The 22,048-nt window shown below is 35.1% G+C and overlaps 1 protein-coding gene across 7 annotated transcripts in view; it reads left to right on the plus strand.

Moving 5' to 3' along the window:
• The window catches only part of LOC112046526 (dual 3',5'-cyclic-AMP and -GMP phosphodiesterase 11), a 317,311-nt gene that overhangs the window by 140,135 nt on the left and 155,128 nt on the right, over positions 1-22,048 (plus strand). Inside the window, exon 2 of one of the 7 annotated variants that reach the window (XM_024083184.2) lies at positions 10,859-11,069. The exons of 5 other annotated variants lie outside the window; for them this stretch is intronic. In XM_024083184.2, the coding sequence (XP_023938952.1) occupies positions 11,012-11,069 (58 nt within the window). In that variant the 5' untranslated portion in view covers positions 10,859-11,011. The remainder of the gene's footprint in view (positions 1-10,858; positions 11,070-22,048) is intronic. One more of the 7 variants, XM_024083185.2, reaches the window with a different exon arrangement.

Here is a 22,048-nt window from a genome sequence, read left to right on the forward strand (position 1 = left end):
CTTGTGATCTTGGGAGTAGGTTTAAGGGATCCCTTTAGAATGCATCAATACTTACCTTCCCTACCGACATGTTATCCATGCTCACAATAAACAATTTATGATAAACAATGATTACAACACAAAATATTATCAATAGAAGACCAATCTGATGACATCACATTTGTATAAAATCCGTATCTGTAAAATGTGCAAATGAACGCCACATTCAATATATTGTACAATACTAGTAGACGCTACGTGGTTTCACCCGCGTAGTTCGCGTTGCCATAAAAATATCTACTTATAAAATATAATTTTAATAGGCCATAAAAAGATGGAGCTTTATAATGGTAAAATATTTTTAAAGTCGGTTGTTAAGTGTTTCAGTTAAGATAACAATATCGACCTAATCTGAAGACTTATCAATATGAATGAGATTAATATCACTATATCGTGTAGGTAAGTACCTACTGTAATCTAAGCAAGTCACTAATACCTACAAATCTCTACCTCATATGTTTGTTTACTATTTTGAAAAAAGTAAAATCTCAAATTTCGTATAAATGTAAAGAATTCGAACAGTTTCATTATAAGTAGGTATAGGTAAAAACGGAAGTCTTTCGATTTTCCCAATGAGAAGTATAAACCGATCTCGATGTACGTCTACTTCTTTATGCGTATGTATATTGGTTTAGCACTAATAAACCCGTGTATTTATTGTGCTGTACATTTTATTAGCATACTAGACCATAACATGTTAACTTAGCTAATAAATTTTTTTATTACACTTGTACATTATTCTGACATTTGCAGTACCACGTTATGATGCCATAGCGGGCATATTCACAATGGCACATTACTGTAGAGGTCGGAAACTAAGAAATAAAACAATTTTGTTAGACTTATAACCTATAGACGCAACCTAACCTAACCTAACAAATTTTTACTCCAAACGTAAGCCATTTCTGTAATAATGTGTGCGTTAAATCTAAGCTAATTCCACTCGCCGACACGTATACAAGCGTACTTATCGTAGCGTAGAGATACGTCAAGGGCTCCCGTTTCGGGGCACATAAAACGGCTTACGAATCCTGCGACCACACACTATCTACGTGGTATAAATCTGTGACAATTTTCGAGTTTGATTTGCTGACCCAGATGAATCTATTTTAAATTTTGTGTAAATCCCTATACTAGGATCTTAAACACATCGCAATCTAATCGCAAATGCGGCGTATTCATAGATTGTATCACAGGATACATATTAAACGTACGTGAGTTTATAGTATACTAGCCGACGCCCGTCGGTTTCAGTGAGAATACGGGTATAAAATAACCCTTGACACTCACAAATAACTTGGCTTTCTGGTGGTTAAAGACTTTTCAAAATCGATTCAGCAAATCCAGAGATTACCTCTTACAATCCCACAAACTTTACACCTCTTTATAATATTAGTACAGTCAAGCAACAGCCTGCGATTCAGAAATTCTTAAAATTGAAATACTTGAAATTCCCGGCCTAATAATATTAGTGTGTACTGTAGTACGATAAAACTTTATAAGTAAGTAAGTAACTGTATTACGATAAAGCTTTATAAGTAAGTCTCCAGAGTTGATTATGTACCAATAAAAATAAATACGAGAAAAGGTATTTTAATTAAATCCTTTATTTTAACCAGTTTGAAAGACCTTTATAGATCGGCTTATAGAAGAATCACTACGAGGCATAAATCTCATTACCTGGCTTTAAGCTACCTAATATTGTAGGGCACGCATAATTTTTAGGGCTTCTGTAATTCAGTTATCTATGTCAAGTAAATGTTTATAGCTAGAGTTAAAAAAGTACTGATTTCAAAAATTCTTACTTCAATAGAAAGCTGCATAATCAGGGAGTAACAAGTGTACATTTTATTCCCGTATTTGCGTTGAATGGGAACTATGCGATGTTCTGCTAGTTTTATAATATATACAATGAAATGAAACGATACTTAAATCAAATATCATCATCATTCAACACATATTAGGCTGCTGAGCACGAGTCTCCTCTCAAAGTGAGACGGGTTAGGCCTATTGTCCAACACGCTGCAGGCCCGATGCGAATTGGCAGACTTCACACACGTAGAGAATTATAAAATTCTTAGATTTACAGGATTTCAGTCAGTATGTTTTTCCTCCACCGTCTGAGACACGTGATATTTTATTTCTTAAAATGTACTTAACCGAAAATGTGAAGGTGAATTTCACAGACCAGATTCGTACCGAAGGCAGAGGTCACATCCACTGCGCTATCACGGCTCTAAATCAAATTTAGACCCTTAATAATTGTGTCAAGTAAGAAGCACTTACTACATATTGGTAGAACGATGTATAGCTACATAAATGGTAACCTTAGAAGTCATTAGTTACAATTTGTGTTGCAGTCGTTCTTAATAGCCGTTTAGTGCCTACGCTCTGTGTGTCAAATGTTCGGCGCGGCCTAATGCCCCTGGCATGTGAGGTTAGGATCACCATCATTCTGTTTTGTCCTCTTATTTATTTACCAGCAGACACGCAGTTTCACTCGCGAATTTCCCGTTCCTGAAGGAGTACGGGGATTTTATCCCCGTATAGTCAATGACACTCACAAATAATGTGGCTTTCTGGTGGTAAAGAATTTTCTAAATCGGCTCAGTAGATCCAGAAATTAGAAGAAAGAAAGAAAGAAAATAAGTTTATTAATTTTTTTGTGTCACAAACAGTACATCCTATCTAAGATATTATATGACTGTCTGTGACGCCAAACAGAAAGAGTTTACAGTTCAGCATTAGTCGCTCATCGCAGAAAAAAATTACATACTACAATACCATACTTTATGGTAACTCTTTAAAATATTAATTATAGATAGGTAACTAGCGGATACCCGTGTTTTCGTCCAAGTGAAATTCAAATCCCGGGGAACCAAGGATTTATCCGAGATAAAGTAGACTAATGTTGCACGATATCCTCCTCTTTTTACCAATTAAACTCTTGTTAAAATCGGTTCAGCTGTTCCAGAGATTTCACATTAGACAGACAGACAAAAATGTTATAAAAGCTTGTTGATGTTTTAGTATCAGCACTTGAGCACAAACTTCAATTATATTAATTACTAGCTGACACCGCGCGGTTTCACCCGCGTAGTTCCCGTTCCTGTAGGAATATGGGGATAATATATAGCCCAAAGCCTTTCTCGATAAATTCGCTATATAACACTGAAAGAATTTTTCAAATCGGACCAGTAGTTCCTGTGATAAGCGCGTTCAAGTGAACAAACAAACAAACAAACACAGCTTTATCATAGTATAGATAGATTATGTATTGATAATAATGTATCATGATGGGATGACTCAGACCAATTATTCTATAGGACCTGCCTCGCTAGACGTTACTTTTTTGTCAAAGTATATGATCAACGATCTAATGCGATTATAAAAACTGTCTCTATAGAATCGATGTTAAATAGTTGTAATCGTGTTCGTCGGTTAAGGAGCTCTGTAAAAATACCTTTTTGTGTAATTGAATTGTGTAAAAAACGGGCAAAAACTTCTAGTTTAGTTTAAGATATATACCAAATCTAAGCTCGTTTTCCTTAGAAAATGACAGACAATTGTGTTCGTGGCTATGAGTGCGATACAGGTCCTTCTATAATTGGTCTGAATGGGATGATGATTAGGTATTTATCTACAAATGCGCCGAAAGTATGATCATCACTAGTTCAGCAGATATGGTCTAACCTTATCTACAACTGCTATAACTAGGTACAATTAACAAATAATATCTTCTTCTTCTTTTTCCCGGGCTTTTTCCGCACTGCCACTAGGGTTGGCCGTTGTACGTAGGTCCTTTTGATGCTGGTCCCCGCTGGAGTCACTCCAGCCAACCGAGCTCGCTCCAGAAGCTTAGCAGGCCGCCCAGGTCGCCGAACGCCTTTTGGAGTGTTGCTGGGGATCCAATGTGTGTTGCACGTTGTTTGGATACACCTCTGCATCTGAGCATAACATGTATCGGGGTTTCCTCTCCTCCATGCATGCTCTGCACAGACGACTGTCGGTTACACCTAGAACCGAAAGGTGTTTATTTAGTGAACAGTGCCCTGTCATTAGTTCCGTTACTGTTTTAAGTTTGCTACGTTTAAGTTTAAGTAGTTTTATTAACAAATAATATATTATGACATAAATATTATGACATTCGAATTCCAGTACCTCTCCTTGTGTAAGGTAGCCTTAAGTTAATAAATTACTATTTTAAAATTTTCCACCGTATATTTTGAATCCAAATACCAAGGTCAAGTTTAACTTGTATGTTTACAAAAGCACGGTCCGCCATTTTGAATGCTGTACTAGTTTCGTTGACTTATCACAACAATCCCGCGGGAGTTACCCCGATTTTCCAAATGCTATTTCACATATCGCCTTGGTTGTTTGGAACGTGATCTATTCAGATATATTTTGAATTCGAGTTCAATATCGAATTTAGGTATACCAATGTGAAATGGATTTTTGTTTACATGATAGTTGTACTAACTTTATTCTTTCATGTCATATTTCTAGTACTTCATAGTCTACTGCTGGAGATAGGCCTCTTGCATAGACTTCCAAACACCACCATCCAACGGATCCCTGCGACCCGCTTGATATCTTCGGTCCAACTAATGGGAGATCGGCCAACAATGCGTTTTCCGATGCAGGGTCATTTCAGCATCCTGGGACTCCAACGTCCATCGGCTCTTCGAACTATATGCCCTGCCCCTTTGCCACTGCAGCGTCGCGACTCGCCGAGTAACTTTCTAGTTGATACCTTAATAGTAGGTATAATGGACGCTACAGACCTGCAGTACCTTTTTTCTAATGTATTTAATTAAAATTTCAATTACTTAAATAAAACTGTACACTGTACAGTTAAATCTGCGCAGTCAAAATTGAAGGTCTTTAGACCGCATAAGACAACACATGCCAAATTTCATAGATGTAGATCAACGGAAAGTACTTTATAAATTTTAATTCCCTTGAGAATGTCGTGTTTGGGGCAAAGACACCCGTGTCTTTTCATTACTTTAATTTAGTGGTTTGGTTTTTTCATATCTCCAAGAGACGATATACCTGACTATGTGGTTTTAATTTCAGCTTGATATCTCCACGCGTTCATAAGACAAACGGTCTTAACAGACAAACAGTCATACAACGAAGTGATCCTATAAGGGTTCCGTTATTTTCCTTTTAAGGTACAGAACCTTTAACAACAACACGCCGAAAGCCCGCTCATGTGGAGAATATAAGCTGTATTTCCTTTAATATGGTTTATTCCTTCCAAAGAGGCTCTGTAATCTATAATAGTCAAAAGAAGAAATGAAAGAATTATTCACAGTTCAGTGACTGGGCGAGCATTTACCAAGCGATAAAAGAAATGTGACATCGATCGCCATTAAACATTCTTTAGTGGAAGACGAGACGGAACCGATACGATAGCGGATAATCAAAATTTAAAAAAATCTCGTATGATATGGCTTTCTAGTCACATATTTGTGATTCTCGTATAAATCCTCAAATATGTTATTAGAAATTATGTATGGGCCACAGTTGAAGTATCTCTTTATGAAGAATATTGTCTACAATAAGTAAGATTTAGTAGCTTGTTTTGTTAAACTATCTACTACAGTTACAACTGCAACTACAGTTTTTTTTACTCTTGCTTGATTAATAGTTATACGACTTAACAGCACACACGGCATTACAAATTGCATACATTTTCTCGTTCCGACGCCCAGAAATTTTTATTACCTGGTAACCCAGTTAGCTACCAAATCAAGAATTTTCGTAAATATAAAAGTTGAGCGTCTCATCAAGATGAAACTACTCACGGAAAATTAACTTGAGAGTAATTACTTGTACATTTGTTCTACGGATCCCGGACTATAGCATTTTGAACTGACAGAAAAAAAATACGTATTCGGTATGTATGTTTGTTTTCTGTGTGTTAATATATATTACAAGTATGTTTCTATGTCAGTTTTTCAAAAACTACTAAATCGCATTTTATGGAGTTTCAGTTAGGTAAGTATTTAAATTTGTTTTTGGGAAGGTTCAAGTAGTTTGAAGGCGGTATATCTTCTCTTAAAACAGATTGTTTTGTATTCATTTTTATTAATATTGTGATTGAATTATATTAATTTCTCCTTAAATATAGTAGTAGGGAATCTTTACTTACAGTAAATTTTTTTATGGATTAACTTTACAATTTTATTTACAAATAGCTGACGCCGCGCGGTTTCACCCGCGTGGTTTCCGTTCCCGTGGGAATACAGGGATAGTATATAGCCTATAGCCTTCCTCGATAAATGGGCTATCTAACACTGAAAGAATTTTTCAAATCGGACCAGTAGTTCCAGAGATTAGCGCGTTCAATCAAACAAACAAACAAACAAACTCTTCAGCTTTATAATATTAGTATAGATTAGCATTACGTGAATGTAGGCAGTTGTAGCTAATTTTAAAATCACAATTTTTATAACTTAAATGTTATTCGTAGTTTCCGCGAATTTGCTCCAACCTGTAAAAACCATCGTCGTTCAAGGGATATTCTAAAAAAAGAATTAGCCAAATCGGTTCAGCCGTTCTCGAAATTTGCGCTTAGCAACACATATCATACACTAGCTGACGCCGCGCGGTTTCACCCGCGTGGTTCCCGTTCCCGTAGGAATACAGGGATAATATATAGCCTATAGCCTTCCTTGATAAATGGGCTATCTAACACTGAAAGAATTTTTCAAATCGGACCAGTAGTTCCAGAGATTAGCGCGTTCAATCAAACAAACAAACAAACAAACTCTTCAGCTTTATTATATTAGTATAGATTCATGTTTATATTATTGAAGATATAATTATTGTGTAAAAGTTATTGACGTGACAACGTCTTATAATTCGATGAAGCCGACTGCACATTCGAAAAAAAGATGACGTCATGCGTCGTTCCCTCGCTCTAGGGTTGCCAACTTTTTTTACAAGAAATAAAGTATATTCTGGTCCATGAAGATTATTAAACAGTATTTTACAAAAGCGAACATCTCCATTTGAAAAATGCAACCATTCCATCGGTATTTTCTTATGACGTTGTCACGTACAACCGATTTTTTTTCTTAACTTAAACCAATTATGGATTTGTGTAATGATATGGACGAACATCGTCGTTCATTCATTCATTAATGTCGTGTCGTGTAATATAAAAACCTTCATTGATATACTACTACAGACTCCATTCATGAACGTCACTACGCGTACACACACGGCTATTAATCAATGACAATAGTTCTCGTTGTTTCGTGCTCCCTGTCATTCCGTTCGGTTACTTTCTCGCTTTCGTAACTATTCGGTGACCAATTTATTAAACAGTCCCAGGGTTCCCGAAATAGTAGATGGCACCGTTGCATAATAGGGCGTTTCTTTTTAATTTCGTAAATGATTTATTCGGGAGTCGGGAGATTTAAATACAAAAATGGTTTATGACTTTTTGACGTTACAACGTCTTATAATTCGATGGAGCCTTATAATTCGTTCCCTCGCTCTAGGGTTGCCAACTTTTTTTACAATTAATAAAATATATTCTGGTCTATGAAGATTATTGAACAGTATTTTTGAAAAACGAACAGTTTTTTATTTATTTAATTATGACGTTGTCACGTTCAACTATAGTCAGTAAACCGACTTTACAGACAACCGTTTTTTTTATTTTAAATGCTTTGTCATGCTAGCCAACCACCATCCAATATGCTCAAATGCCTGCAGCGCTAACGACTTGACAGCCGATCAGCCGATAAAACTGATCGTGTGTTGGTCGCGATGTGCATGACATCATGCAGATCGGGACCAGCACACGTCTCTTCTCTTATCAGATGCTGAGTGGCTAGCATTAGCCAAATGGTAAGTCGCTGTAGAAGTTTTGGGTTCGACTTGGTTGAGCTATGTTTTATTAAACTTTTTTTTCATCCAATCAAATTTCAGTGAATTAAAAAAAAAATACCCCGAACCAGGGAAGTTGGTGGTGTTAGATGCCTGTCCTTTAAAGGCGTTGGACCCGATCATTGATAATAACATCTGATTGTAGTTGTTTCACAGTCAAGCGTTATCTTAAGCAGGGCAACCTGCTTTCTAGCAGCATATTGAGTCTAATAGTCTAAGATCGGGTATTTGAAATACACGCCCACATCTGTTATTAGTGTTAAGAAATAAATGATAGATAATAATTACAGTGACAAATAGGTTGCCTGGTTAAATTGCGGCCAGACACATTTTTCATACAAAATGTAGGAAGCCATGAACTAGATCAAACCTTAAAGTTAATTTAAGCATAAAATAAGCTTTCAATGCAAATAATTAATGAGGGTATATAAATAACATTACATAATTGTTTATATCTGGCAATCCCACAGTTGCAGTGTTGGCAATCTTGACTTTTTTCAATTCTTTTGGGTTATATTCTATTAACTAGTGTGCGTTTTTTTTAATTAACCAATTAGGGAAGGAGATAAAATTAATTAAAAAGAAAATTTATACTATCTGGTCGGAATTTAACTAGGCAACCTATATGCAATGTGTCAATGTGAATATTTTCTTATTCTTTATTTTCTATTTTTCTTATCCAAATTAAATACACAGATGAAGATATATATATATTTCGTATGCCGGCTCTCGTAGTATAAGCTCCACATCTCTTAAACAGAAGGAAGCCAAGACAAGTTCATGTTGCTATTAATTTTTAATTTTCGTAAGTCGTTTGTAATGAAAATCTTTGTCAAATATTTGATACTCGTACGTAATAAGATAACCTGTCGTCGGTATAAGAAATTGTTTGCTAAAATATTAAAAAAAATAATTTCATTGCAAAAAGATACATTTCGCCAGTGACCTTGCGCTGTTCACGAAGGCAACATCCGAAGCGCCTGTTTTAAGGAGATTAAAATCTGCATAACTGATGGCTTTGTTGTTAAGAGACTACCGAAGTGAAATTTCGCGGACGGGATTTCCCTTGGAGTCGAAATTAAATTTACCAAGAACATTTTTATTGAATTAAATAGTTGTACCTCGCAGTTTCTCTGAGTTTAAGTAATATCACGAGGTCTTGGGTTTGAGTACCTAGTACCTGCTTTATTGGGCACTAATTAACTTTTTCTATCTCTTCCTAAGCAGTTTGCCCTAAGTTGGGAACTTAGTAGACTGCGTTTATTGAAAGTATTCTATGCCAGTACGCACAGGCTGGGACTGCTCGCGTATACTTTCAAATTCCAAAAAGAATTATAATTCAATACTATCTGGCCGGAATTTAACTAGGCAATCTATGTGCGATGTGTCAATGTGAATATTTTCTATCATTTATTTCTTATCCCAAATAAATACACTGATGAGGCTAAATATTTCGTATGCCGGCTCTCGTAGTATAAACTCCACATCTCTTATACGGAAGGAAGCCAAGCCAAGTTGATTATGCTATTAATTTTTAAGTTTCGTAAGTCGTGAAATTTAAATCTTTCAAATTCCAAAAAGCATAATTATTTTTGAAATTATACATCGTTATTACGCTTTTAGCGCGGATATTTTCCAGTTACGCGCTAGTTACCATAAGTACATTTTGTAAAAATCTAGAGTAAGGTTAGGTTAGACGGACAATCGGAACATCGTGAGGTTTTAGTCGGTTGAAGTCCGACAAAACCTTCTTGCCTCCCTGTAGCGAGAAGGTATCTACTTTCCCCACGTTAAAAAAAGGTTAGGTTAGAATATAAACAACCCAACTTAGATCAGTTTTAGGTTACAGATGTTGTTTTATTGTTATTTTACTGAACAAATTCAGGGATTTGTTCATTTCACTAGATTTGTTTAGGGAAAAGATAAAATTGTGTTTTTATTTTAACATTCTCCGCGATTCAAATCTCTTGGGGAATTGACCAAATCTATGTTTTATCATATCCCTGCGATATATACTTTACAAATACTTGTTATACGAATGCATTTTAATATATACAACGTCAGAACACTTTGGTTCTAGTCTTGTATATTTTCTTAAACTGTTTACTGAATTAGCGTCAGAAAGTATACGCGACCAGTACGCAGAAATCGTGTACATTTTCCAGAACTTAATTTTGTTTTACGTTCTGAAACCATACAGTGTTAGAACACTATGAGTGCGTACTGGCCTGATATATTTTCAATATATGCTAACAGACACACTCATGTGACTCGAAAAGCTCATTAAGCTGTCCGTCTTAATGTGCTAAAAATAAAAATACTTTACTTAATAAAAATAATGTTCTAGACAAATATCGAAAATTCTAATACGTTGTAAAGCAAGACATTTACTAGGCTTTTAAAATCAAAGCTATTTTGATTTGCAATTCAATTTTGGAAATTTACGTTTTTTATAGGCATTAATTAATTTAAAAGATAAGAAATTTATTTTGTATAGTCGTAAATTCAAATAAGGAGTTAAGTATGTAAAATATCTAGGCATACTTAATTAAAAAAACCCGAAGGAAACATCGAAATTATTCTAGAAACACTAGAACTCGACGTTCCACAATTTCGTAAATAACATCGGACGTAGCTAGTTACCATACCGGCAAAGACGAACGCCAAGCGATTTAGCGTTCTGGTACGATGCCGCAGACTATTGGCATTTACCTCGTTTTGCATGGGGAAAAAGCAGGCCATTTAAAAAAAATGGTCATTTAAAAAAACACAAACCTTATATATTATTTTAATTAATTTTAGGAGTTTTGAATTGTTTCTTTTACCTTTGATCTTCTTTTTAATTTCCTTTCTAAGAAATTGACTGGGATAATCAAGATAATTCTCTCTAATTACATGTTTAATACAGCTAGTATTAAAGTATCACAAACTAAATCAAAAATGTTAATGTGTTGAACAAAATAGTGAAGTGAAAATGAAGTGTCGATGATATCGATATCGGGATGCAGTGATAGTGAGTGCGGCGGCGCACGGATGGGTTCGCGTGCGCGGTAGCGCCCGCATGGGGCAGACGGCGAGCATGTGTCGCCTTCACGGATCATGTCTACATCACAAGAAAAGTACGTATCACTACCATTATCATCTTCATCTTTGTTATCATCACCATTATCATTAGCAGCTACTCGCTATTGAGGCTATATATAGGGTTTGGCCACTATTGTATAGGTGTCGAATATCTACAAAATTTGTCTTTGTCATTGACTAACTGTAGGAAACTGAAAAAAATTACGCTTAGATTATGCCTACGACACTTATTAGAAGGTGTTGAAACCGGCACTGTTTAGTTTTTTAACTCTGTAAGTAAGTCTTAGTCTTTTAAATCTGTAATACCCATTTTATAGTAAAAGAGATTTGGAGCGTAGACTCTGCACTTTACCTAAATATAATTATATTAAGGCAAAGTGCAGCAAAGTGGTAAGCTAGCAAGCTATTTCTTTTAAGACTATGACGATCTGTTAGATATTAATTATAATAATCAAGTAGGACAGCTTAACGTTCTCTCAGAAGATTAGAAGTGTAGTAGCAGCAGCGACTTCTTAGCTCAGAACTGATCATATTTTTTTTGGAAAATAGAAAACTCAAATACTTGATTGCCTAACCAAGAACTCAAGCCTCGAATAATCTAACTGATAGTAAGACATAAAAATCGAAATTACATTACATAACAAAAGATTTGGCAGTCCTATCTGGCACTGGGCGCCCCATTAAATAATTCATAGCCGTGCAACGACGAGAAAGGAATCTTCCATTTAAGAATGTAAAAGTAACTCATGAAACATCGAATAGAATACACAAACGTAAAACCAAGGCGCTAATGTGTTAAGTGAAAGCTAATATTAGACCGTTTAAATACGTGTCACATCACTATTTATAGCGTCACTACGTCTCTATTGTTATCGTTTTATATTTGCGTACGAATCACTTGGGGACCAGCTGAAAATGTAATTGTTTTACCTTCAACAGAATATTGTTGTATTATGTTGAACAAAAGTCTCGCACACGTTCGCCTAGTAAACACTTTGCGAAACTTCGTCGTTTACAATGAATAACTTTTTCTTGTTTATAAAATGTAATATGTTACCGTTAAATTGTAAAATACGTTAGTTTATAATCTCACTCGCGATATTGTAATCTGTCGATATATTGTGAACTGAAAGTGATTACAATTTAACATGTTAATTTTCGGTATATTATAATCTATCGGAGTGAAACCGTTAAATTGTCAATCAGGATGAATTAACCATAGAGTTTCGAAAATATTACAGCGGGAATAATAAAAATAATAAAAAAAACACTTAAGGTACGTAGACGGGCACTTAGGTCAATCTTTAGGTATAATAAATAATAAATAAATACGTGATGTAACAATTCTTGAACTATTTTATTTGACTGACATATGTGTTTCATTCCTAACTCTATGGACACAGAACGCTCTGCTGTAAGGCCGACCAATCAGGGGCAAGCTCAGACAGTTGATGTTTTAAGATTGCAATTTAACGGTTTCACTTCGATATAATATACCGAAAAATAACACGTTAAATTGTAAATAAGCTGTTTTTGTCCTAAAATAGGTAGCTACTTATTTAAAAAAAAACAATATTTGATCAAATAAATATTTCATACACACGCTATCTCGAGCGTCGACCACGGCTGAGTTAACATACAATATTGATTATGCATTACTGAGAGTTGCTGCAGACACCGATATGATTGTATTGTTTCGATATTTAGAACTGTAATGTAGCGCTATTCTGTACCAATATTTTTCTCGACATTGCTGAAAAATTATCGAATTCTTGTCCACCTCTCTCTGTCTAACACGATGCTATAGATAGAGAAAGATAGCGAAGAATTGGACTGTCATTCTATAGGGTTATGTAAAAGTTTTTACCAGAATCGCATTCGCCATCGCAGGATGGAACATGTAATATTACACAGGGTGGTAGTATTTCCCATAACTTCAAGGTGTTGACAAGTACATTTATAGGAGCCGAACTGCATAACTATATTTTTTTTAACTATAAAAAAATCTTTTTACGTTTTCATACAAAGTAATTCAAATAATTCCGACTATCCATGTAACACACGCCTTTATCTAACCTTGCATTATAAAATACGTAATCGTAGTGGTAAGACTGTCGATATCGACGAGATATTGCAACTGCCACTCCGCACTTCACTAGGAAGCTACTTCATGATATTTATCAATGAATAAGTTTGGCTAGGTCATATTAAAATCATGCGATATAAGGGACACAATTGAAGATTTATTTTCAAAGAAATATTTTTTACTCCGAAACTATTCATTTTAGAACACCATGTTCCTTAGACATTTTTAACCGACTTCCAAAAAGGAGGAGGTTCTACGTTTGGCTGTATGTATTTTTTTTTATTAAAATATTTTCCCTAGAGTTATGGGAAATACTCCCGAGCACTCTGTATACATATTATAAATACAGACAAACTAACTCACTCTCTAACTACTAAACCTACACTAAAAATGCTAAAATTCATAAATTTGAGCCCAGACACGGGCATCTGCTAGTGTTAGATAAATAAATTTTAAATCATTATTTTCTATGATATCGTGGCCTGTAATATATACTAGAAGGACAGATTAATTGTTTACACTTTTTATATCACAAGGCTGGTGGAGTAAAACATAGCAACTGACCGGCGCCAGATCGCGTCACCTTTGTATGATGGCTTATAGTAAAGGAGCCCGGGATGCTAAATTTGCAGTTACTTAAGCATCATGGGGACTGAATAGATTTGTTAGATTAGATGATAGGAAGAATAAATGGTTATTATACTTTTTTGCATTTAGCATTGGGGATAAAAACTACATACTTTAATATAAATTATTATTACTTCGGTTTACTGAAATCGTCAGAAAATATTACTGATTATTTCTTCGAAATAAAAAAATAACCGTGTTTGTGGCTCGAGAACAGAAATAAATGGGTTTTATTATGTAACTTTGGAATTCTTCCATTCCATACTTTACGCTCAAATCGTTTGATTTGTGAAATTCACACCTTTTACCTGTAAACTACCTCAACCTTATCTGACGTGCTGGTTGAGTGTTATGATGTTAGTTTTTTGTTGGTTGCCCACAAATATTATGGGGCTTTACTTGATGGAGAAATAACAACGTACAAGGTATATATATTCTCCCTTATGTTTATCTGCCGCGCTCGAGTAAATCCAAAAATCCTCCTTCGGCTCCTCTACTATATTATACAATAGTTGTTCAAGTCTCGTCGACAATCAGCTATAAATTATGGCCCGTCGCTATGTTTAAAACTAGGTATTATTTAGTTACGCGAAGTTATTAATAATACATTTTCATAATGGCCATTTAATTTACTGTAGGTACCTACGGTCGGAATTATGATTTATTTTATATTTATTGTAAACTAGGTAGTAAAAAGGATTATTAAATTAATTACTAGTCATGCACGGGTAAAGTGTCGTTAGCATTAAAATAAATAAAGAAATAGTTCTAATAGCTTATATTATGATCGGATTGTGTACAATGCAAAAATATTAATTTAACTAAGTCCTTTGTTTTTTTTAGTTTAGGGCCTATGATTTATTCTGACGTATATCTTTGGTTTATTTACCAATATTTCCGTGTCCCTCTAATTAACTTATTATGAAACACGGTTAAAACTCACGTAATACAACGTCGGAGTATGCCCGACTAATTTCGGACTCATACGGGGCCGTTCTTCCTTCCTTCAAAATCCCCTCCAATTATTCGGAAAAACTGTTTGAAGGAGTGAGTGACCTACGACAAAAATTCAACGGGTGGGGACAGAAATCCCCAACTTTAACTTCTTTATCTCTTGAGGTTTCAATAGTATTTAATTAATTTCCCCAAACTGAGAGGTATGATGGAGATTTCATAATGATATAGAAACCAGTTTTGATTTATGGAAACTCGAACACGTATTGAAGTGAACAAGGAAATTGATGTTTGACCCGTATCCGTGCTCAGATGTCAAATAGAAGCAATCAATCAAACAATTATCTAATCGAGATTGTTTCAAAACAATTGGTGCAGTGTCTATATTGTTACGCAATGGTGCAACGCCTTCAGATATTGGACACTAGCTGACGCCGCGCGGTTTCACCCGCGTGGTTCTCGTTCCCGTAGGAATACGGTAATAATATATAACTTATAGCCTTCTTCGATAAATGGGCGGACGGCCTCCGTGGCGCAGTGGTATGGGCGGTGAACTTACAAGATGGAGGGGGTTTGATCCCCGGCTGGGCCGATTGAGATTTTCTTGGTCCAGGTCTGGCTGGTGGGAGGCTTTGATCGTGGCTAGTTACCATCCTACCGGCAAAGACGTACCGCCAAGCGATTTAGCGTTCCGGTACGATGCCGTGTAGAAACCGAAAGGAGTGTGGATTTTCATCCTCGTCCTAACATGTTAGCCTACTTTCATCTTAGATTGCATCATCACTTACCATCAGGTGAGATTGTAGTCAAGGGCTAACTTTTGCATTTTAATAGAGTGTAACATATCTATCAGTATAAAATCGTTGTCTACATACATTAATGTTAGTGTTTTAGACACGTGATATACTTATAATTAAATATTCTTTAAAACTAACGGCACTTACTATGGCAGTACTAGTGCATTTTAATAGACCTATAAAAAGGACGCTATAAAAATCGATTAAAATTATTTTATAGTAATGAGGGAATCGAACCGCCAACGGTTTATACACGTGGGCATATCTATGTGGTTTACAACGCTATAAAACTAGCAACTGATAGTTGTGTTTATTACCCGCTGTATAGCCGGCTACTTCCTATAGAGCCCGTATTTATTGGCTATAACCTAGCCCATAACAGTGCAAAGTCCAGTTATTATATTTTTTTTAATAAGCGGGTATTTTGATTTTCTACAACGGCTACTGGACATCGTACTCAAGATTAGTAAAAATTGACCTTAAGTAAAATCGTACTTCATTCGAGATACGTGAAAATTTACTTTTAATAGTTTAAAATATAGAGTTGTAAAAACAGAAAAAAAAAACAATAAAACGTAATAAAAATTCTATATCATTTGGAGTACTTCTCCAACTCCCACTACAGCTAAGACCAAAATCTTGAATTCTGTTAACTTAAACCGTTAAAAATATTCAAAAAGCCTTCTATAGATACCTATAGACCTAATAATCTATATATTGTATACATTATTTCTGTAAAAAAGATAAGGCACTGTACTCACGGGTACCGTAAATAAAAAAATGTGCGCGACCTCTATTATGTTTTCCGTATGATGTCAAAATTTGAATATGGAAATATCTCCACAACATAGTAAGCAAAAAATTCATTTTTACAAAATTTTGTACTTTGAACGACATTCTGTAATAGCCAGATCTTGTTTATTTTATACTAGTAAATGCTACGCGGTTTCACCCGCGGTGTTCCCTTTCTCATAGGATAAATATAGCCTATATCATAGCATACGGGTATGAAATATAGCCTATATCACCCGGTGATTGCGTAGTTTCCCAACAGTAAAATAATTTTTCATATTGGTTTAATAGTTTCGGTGTCTATTCAATACCAAATTACTTTAATAGTTTCGGTGTCTATCTAATACAAACAAACAAACCTTTCCTCTTTATAATATTAGTATAGAAAAGCTTAAAAGTTTTTTGGTTTTATGATGTTTATGATGATATGATATATTTTTCTAATGATGATTTTTTATATGACTCGATGATAAACCAAAATAATGGAATAATTTATCAAGTACCAAAACTACCCTAAAACAAATAAAGACAAAATTATCGTTTTACTTCCCTTAGCTGATTAAAGGTTTTATAAATAAACAATAACTAAGATTAAAGTATTATCAAGGAAGTTAAATAATAAGGAAACATACCAGTGCCTCACTCGGACTGAATATTTTAGGGCCAATTTGCATTGAATAAATATTATGTACAGACCATACAATGTATGGTGCCTTTATAATGTGTATTGCTGTTTTAATACGTCTTTTGCCTTTAATAAAAGACTAGCCGACGCCCGCGACTTCGTCCGCGTGAAACTCGATGTAAACATTCAACTACCCCTATCCTACCCCTACCCTACCCCTACCCTACCCCTATCCCACCCCTAGCCTACCCCTAGCCTACCCCTACCCCTACCCTACTCCTACCTACCCTATTTTTCTGGTTGATTTTTTACACCTTGTGTCAGAAAAACCCAAATATCTTACGGAACCCTATTTTTTCCAAAATAAAATTTAGCCTATGTTACTTGTGGATAATGTAGCTTTCGAATGGTGAAAGAATTTTTAAAATCGGTCCAGTAGTTTTTGAGCCATAAATGAAAAACGTGTAACGCACTACTTTTCCTATTTCCTCTTGATCTCCCATGTTTTTTTTGGTTTCCTCACCCATTCTTATATTAATAGAATGTGTTCTAACATAATTAGATACAGCGAAATTTTAAAAAACCTGGGTAAATAAAATAAATTGAAAAAAAAAAACTTACATATGTTATTTTCTCTCCGGCCATGGCTAGTTACCGGCAAAGACGTACCGCCAAGCGATTTAGCGTTCCGGTACGATGCCGTGTAGAAACCGAAAGGGGTGTGGATTTTCATCCTCCTCCTAACAAGTTGGCCCGCTTCCATCTAAGACTACATCATCACTTGCCATCAGGTGAGATTGTAGTCAAGGGCTAATTTTTTATATAAAAAAAAACAATTAAGCGTCCCAGGGCAGCGTATACAAGGAAAAAAAATTTTTTTTTTGCCGCATTTTCGTTGATGCTCGGCTCGTAGCGTGATGTCATATAGCCGTATTTCTAGATAATTACTCTATCCAACACAGAGATATTTTTCAATTCGCACCAGTAGTTCTCAAGATGAGTGCATTCAAACAAACAAAAACAAACTCTTCAGTTTTATAATATTAGTATAGATATGAACGTTTAAAAGTGCTGCACTTATGCTCAACAATTGATAATTTTATCTTCAGTTTGTTATCATTTAAATCTAGTTGAACAATACTTCCCCATCAACCTTATCAGAAAATAAAAGCTTTGTAGAGTCTTTGCACTTCAAGCGATAAATGTGAAATGCATTGCATATGCAGTGTTTATGTGGTTCTTCCTATAGTCAATCAGTTTTTTGTGCACGAGATTTTTAAACATGAACCGCTTACTCTTACAAAAACAAAGAAAACAAACTTTTAATACTTACAAAAAATACTTATTTTACACCCTACTATGTTTATTTTTGCGACAAAAAGTGTCCTATGACCGTCTTCGTAGTACCTAGTTTCATTCTAATGCATTCAGTAGTTTTGTAGTGATGTACTTTTTAAAAAATCTTGGTAATATTTTTTTGTCTTTATTAAATTTTATTATTATTAGATATTGGTGTCGTTAATTATAAGGATTAATTGGATTATCTTGATAAAACAAGCAATGTTATCGAAGAGGGTAGGGAATAAAAAAAGAAGAGTCCAATAAAACTATCAACATTCAGAATCATAATCTGCAGCGTGCTTTTATGAGTTCAAAAGACCATCATTCGGTCCTCATATTATAAACTGAACTTCCTATGGCGCCTGCACTATTTTGTAAATTAATAGAATCTTGCTTGCAAAATAAACTGAATAAAACTGTTCTTCCATTCAATAACATTTTTTTTTATTATTTTTTTTATTCTTGACAAGTTAGCCCTTGACTACAATCTCACCTGATGGTAAGTGATGATGCAGTCTAAGATGGAAGCGGGCTAACTTGTTAGGAGGAGGATGAAAATCCACACTCCTTTCGGTTTCTACACCACATCGTACCGGAACGCTAAATCTAACTAACTAACTACGGCCGAAAAGTCCGTTTTGTAAATCCACCGCGCATACCACTGCGCCACGGAGGCCGTCGGAATAGTTCCATGGTCATGCTCAAATTACTTCACTTGTAGTACAAACATTATGGTCATTCCGCCTCGTATAATGTTATTGTATACTTGAAACCTGTATTTTATAATTTATAATGCCTTCGTGGAACTGACCACGGTATTGGTGTAGGGAATCTCGTTAATTGTCCTTCAGTTTTTGCACTTGGAGCTTGTATGACAAGTTAATTAAATTAATTGAACTTGTGATTTTAATCTTGGAAGCTTAAATTAAACCACTTTGTGACAACCATAAACTACAACCTAATGTTTGATTGGCCTTTGGTATACTTAAACTTGGACTTATACTAAGAGGCCTATGTCCAGCAGTGGACATCTGCACTCATGACGATAGTTATCACTTGTCTCGGCAAATATTATATTCAGCTTGTCTTTAAATATGTTTACAACATTTTTATCAGATACTAGCTGACGCCGCGCGGTTTCACCCGCGTAGTTCCCGTTCCCGTAGGAATATGGGGATAATAGCCTTCCTCGATAAATAAGCTATCTAACACTGAAAGAATTTTTCAAATCGGACCAGTAGTTCCTGAGATTAACGCGTTCAATCAAACAAACAAACTCTTCAGATTTATTATGTCGTACGAGCGGACGCCCGCGACTTCGTCCGCGTGGAATTTAGTTTATCACAAATCCCTCGGGAATCGTGAATTTTTCCGGGAAGAAATGTAGTCTATGTGTTAATTTAAATTAAAATTTAAGTATTTCCATTCCAAAATTCACCCAAATCGCTTAAGTAGCCGTAGCGTAAAGGAGGAACAAACATACTTACACGCACACAAGCTTTCGCGTTTATAATATTAGTATTAAGTGTTATTAGTTGTAGTTATAGTTTCTTGTATTTTGATTTAAGTTTAAGGACTTCACTCTGATTTCATATATTTTTTTAATTTAAATTTTATATTAACTAGTCATTGTAATTAGCATCACATAAATTGGTATTGGACTATACGAAATTATTAAAAATCAATACGAAATCAGTACTTAACAGAAAGTCAGCCCTATCAGATATTTTAACAGTAAACAAATAAATTTTCATTTCATTTCAACAACCATAACCACTTAATTTAAATTAATCCCATAACATACATTATTGACTTTTTAATGGTAATAAATTTAAATTAACTATGTTTACTTTAATATCTCAAAAACTAATTGTTAATACGTATGCCGCCTAACTTTTTACACATAGAAAGTCTCCAATCTTAAGAACATGGGCTTAAAAACAAAAAGATTTTAGGTTTAAAAAGGTCTGGTTATTACAGGCTTTTTTTCTACCAGTGTTCGTATGAAAGGTAATATAAAATGAAATAATTGAGCGCGCCGCAGTTTTGCTTTGTACATTCTTTCAGAAGTCAATTTTCTCTTATTCCTTATTCCATTATATTTTCTAATTTTCTTTTTAATGTTAACAGTAAATCTCAAACAATTCATCTCCAAGACTGCTTGAATATTCATACAAGTTTTAATAAGATCAGTAATAACATTTTTATAAATTGTTGTTCTCTTGAACGTTCGTTACCAAGTTTGTGTACATTTAATGGCAGCGCTTAAAGGTAGGCGTCCACATATCCGCATGGTTTTACAACTCGTTTGTCGACGCAACTATCAGCAAGCTGATTGCCGACGCTAATCTCATTCGGATTTCGTAGTGAGTGAGCGTATTGTTCGGTGAAGTGTGTAAGATAATGGAGGAAAACGAAGTAGAAGAATTTGATGTAATTGCTGTTTGTAAAAAAAGTGCTTTTCGTTATTTCGGTAGGACAGAGCATATATCTGTAGAAATACCAAAATTTATTAGGTTCGAGACCAGCAGATGACACTCGCTAGCTCCGTAACGTCCATCCACTGTTTGGTATTCCGTATGACGTCGTCGCAGTCATCACATAAGTTGTCTCTTGAAGCAATCAGAATCGGCATTGCCGACGGGTAGAATCATGAGATCCGTACAATACAGATCAGTTGACGCACTTGTATGGTTTTCTATACAAAGAATACATCTGTTTGATGTCATATTTACGATGCGGATATGTGGACGCCTGCCTTAATGGACGATCCTTGACTCGAACTTTGATTGACGTAGTTACTGCTTGTGCACGAACAGTGAAGTCTGTGAAGTGATGATTTCCAAACTTAGTGAATATTCTAAGAGTACGAAAGTTATTAGTGCAGACTGGCTCGTTAGTCCAGTGTTTTTGGATCTCGTGATCTCGTTCTCGTGTTCGAGTCTTAGGCTTATATTATAAAGTATTGAGCCTTATTCCAAAAAATTTGCAAAATATCAGCTTGGAGTTGGAAAAAAGTTGGGAAGTTGCCGAATTGAATTAAGACTACAAATAATATACCACTACTAATCCGCGAGCGGCGTCGAAAGCATAGCTAGTTATAAAATTGATATCTGTGTTACTGAAAGTTATTAGGCGACTATCATGTGAGTTTGTTCACGTGTGGTCCAGGTCTGGCTGGTGAGAGACTTCGGTCGTGGCTAGTTACCACCCTACCTACAAGCTATTTAGCATTCCGGTACGATGTAGTCGTGTAGAAACCGAAAAGGGTATGGATTTTCATCCTACTCTTATTTAGTTAGACAGTTTCCATCTTAGATTACATCATAACTTACCATCAGGTGAGATTGTGGTCAAGAGCCAACTTGTAAAGAATAAAAAAACGTGTAAAAATAGTTTACACATTGTATGAATGAATACAACTTCAATACATTTTGAAATTAATATATCCAACACATAGAAATATACATGAATATATTATGAGCTTAGTTTGTTTTTGGTACATCGCAAATCGAAACATTTGTCTCTTGTCGTAGCGTAGTAACTTCGACAAGTATCAAACATTACTAAAACAAATTCCATTTCACACTGCATTTACACAGAAGAATTGCTTTACTGAGCTCTGCGAACTCTGAATTACGGCTATAAAGATTGTGTTTAGACCTATTATTCTGTAAATTGTCCAGCCCGCCAGTGAGTTCGTCGTTGAAATGTTTTGAATATATGGAGATAGTAGTTAAAAATGTAGTTATTATGTGCTACGTCTAGATAAAGCTTTTCACACAACATTGA

The sequence above is a fragment of the Bicyclus anynana genome, chromosome 19, assembly GCF_947172395.1.
Source record: "Bicyclus anynana chromosome 19, ilBicAnyn1.1, whole genome shotgun sequence".
NCBI lineage: Eukaryota > Metazoa > Arthropoda > Insecta > Lepidoptera > Nymphalidae > Bicyclus > Bicyclus anynana.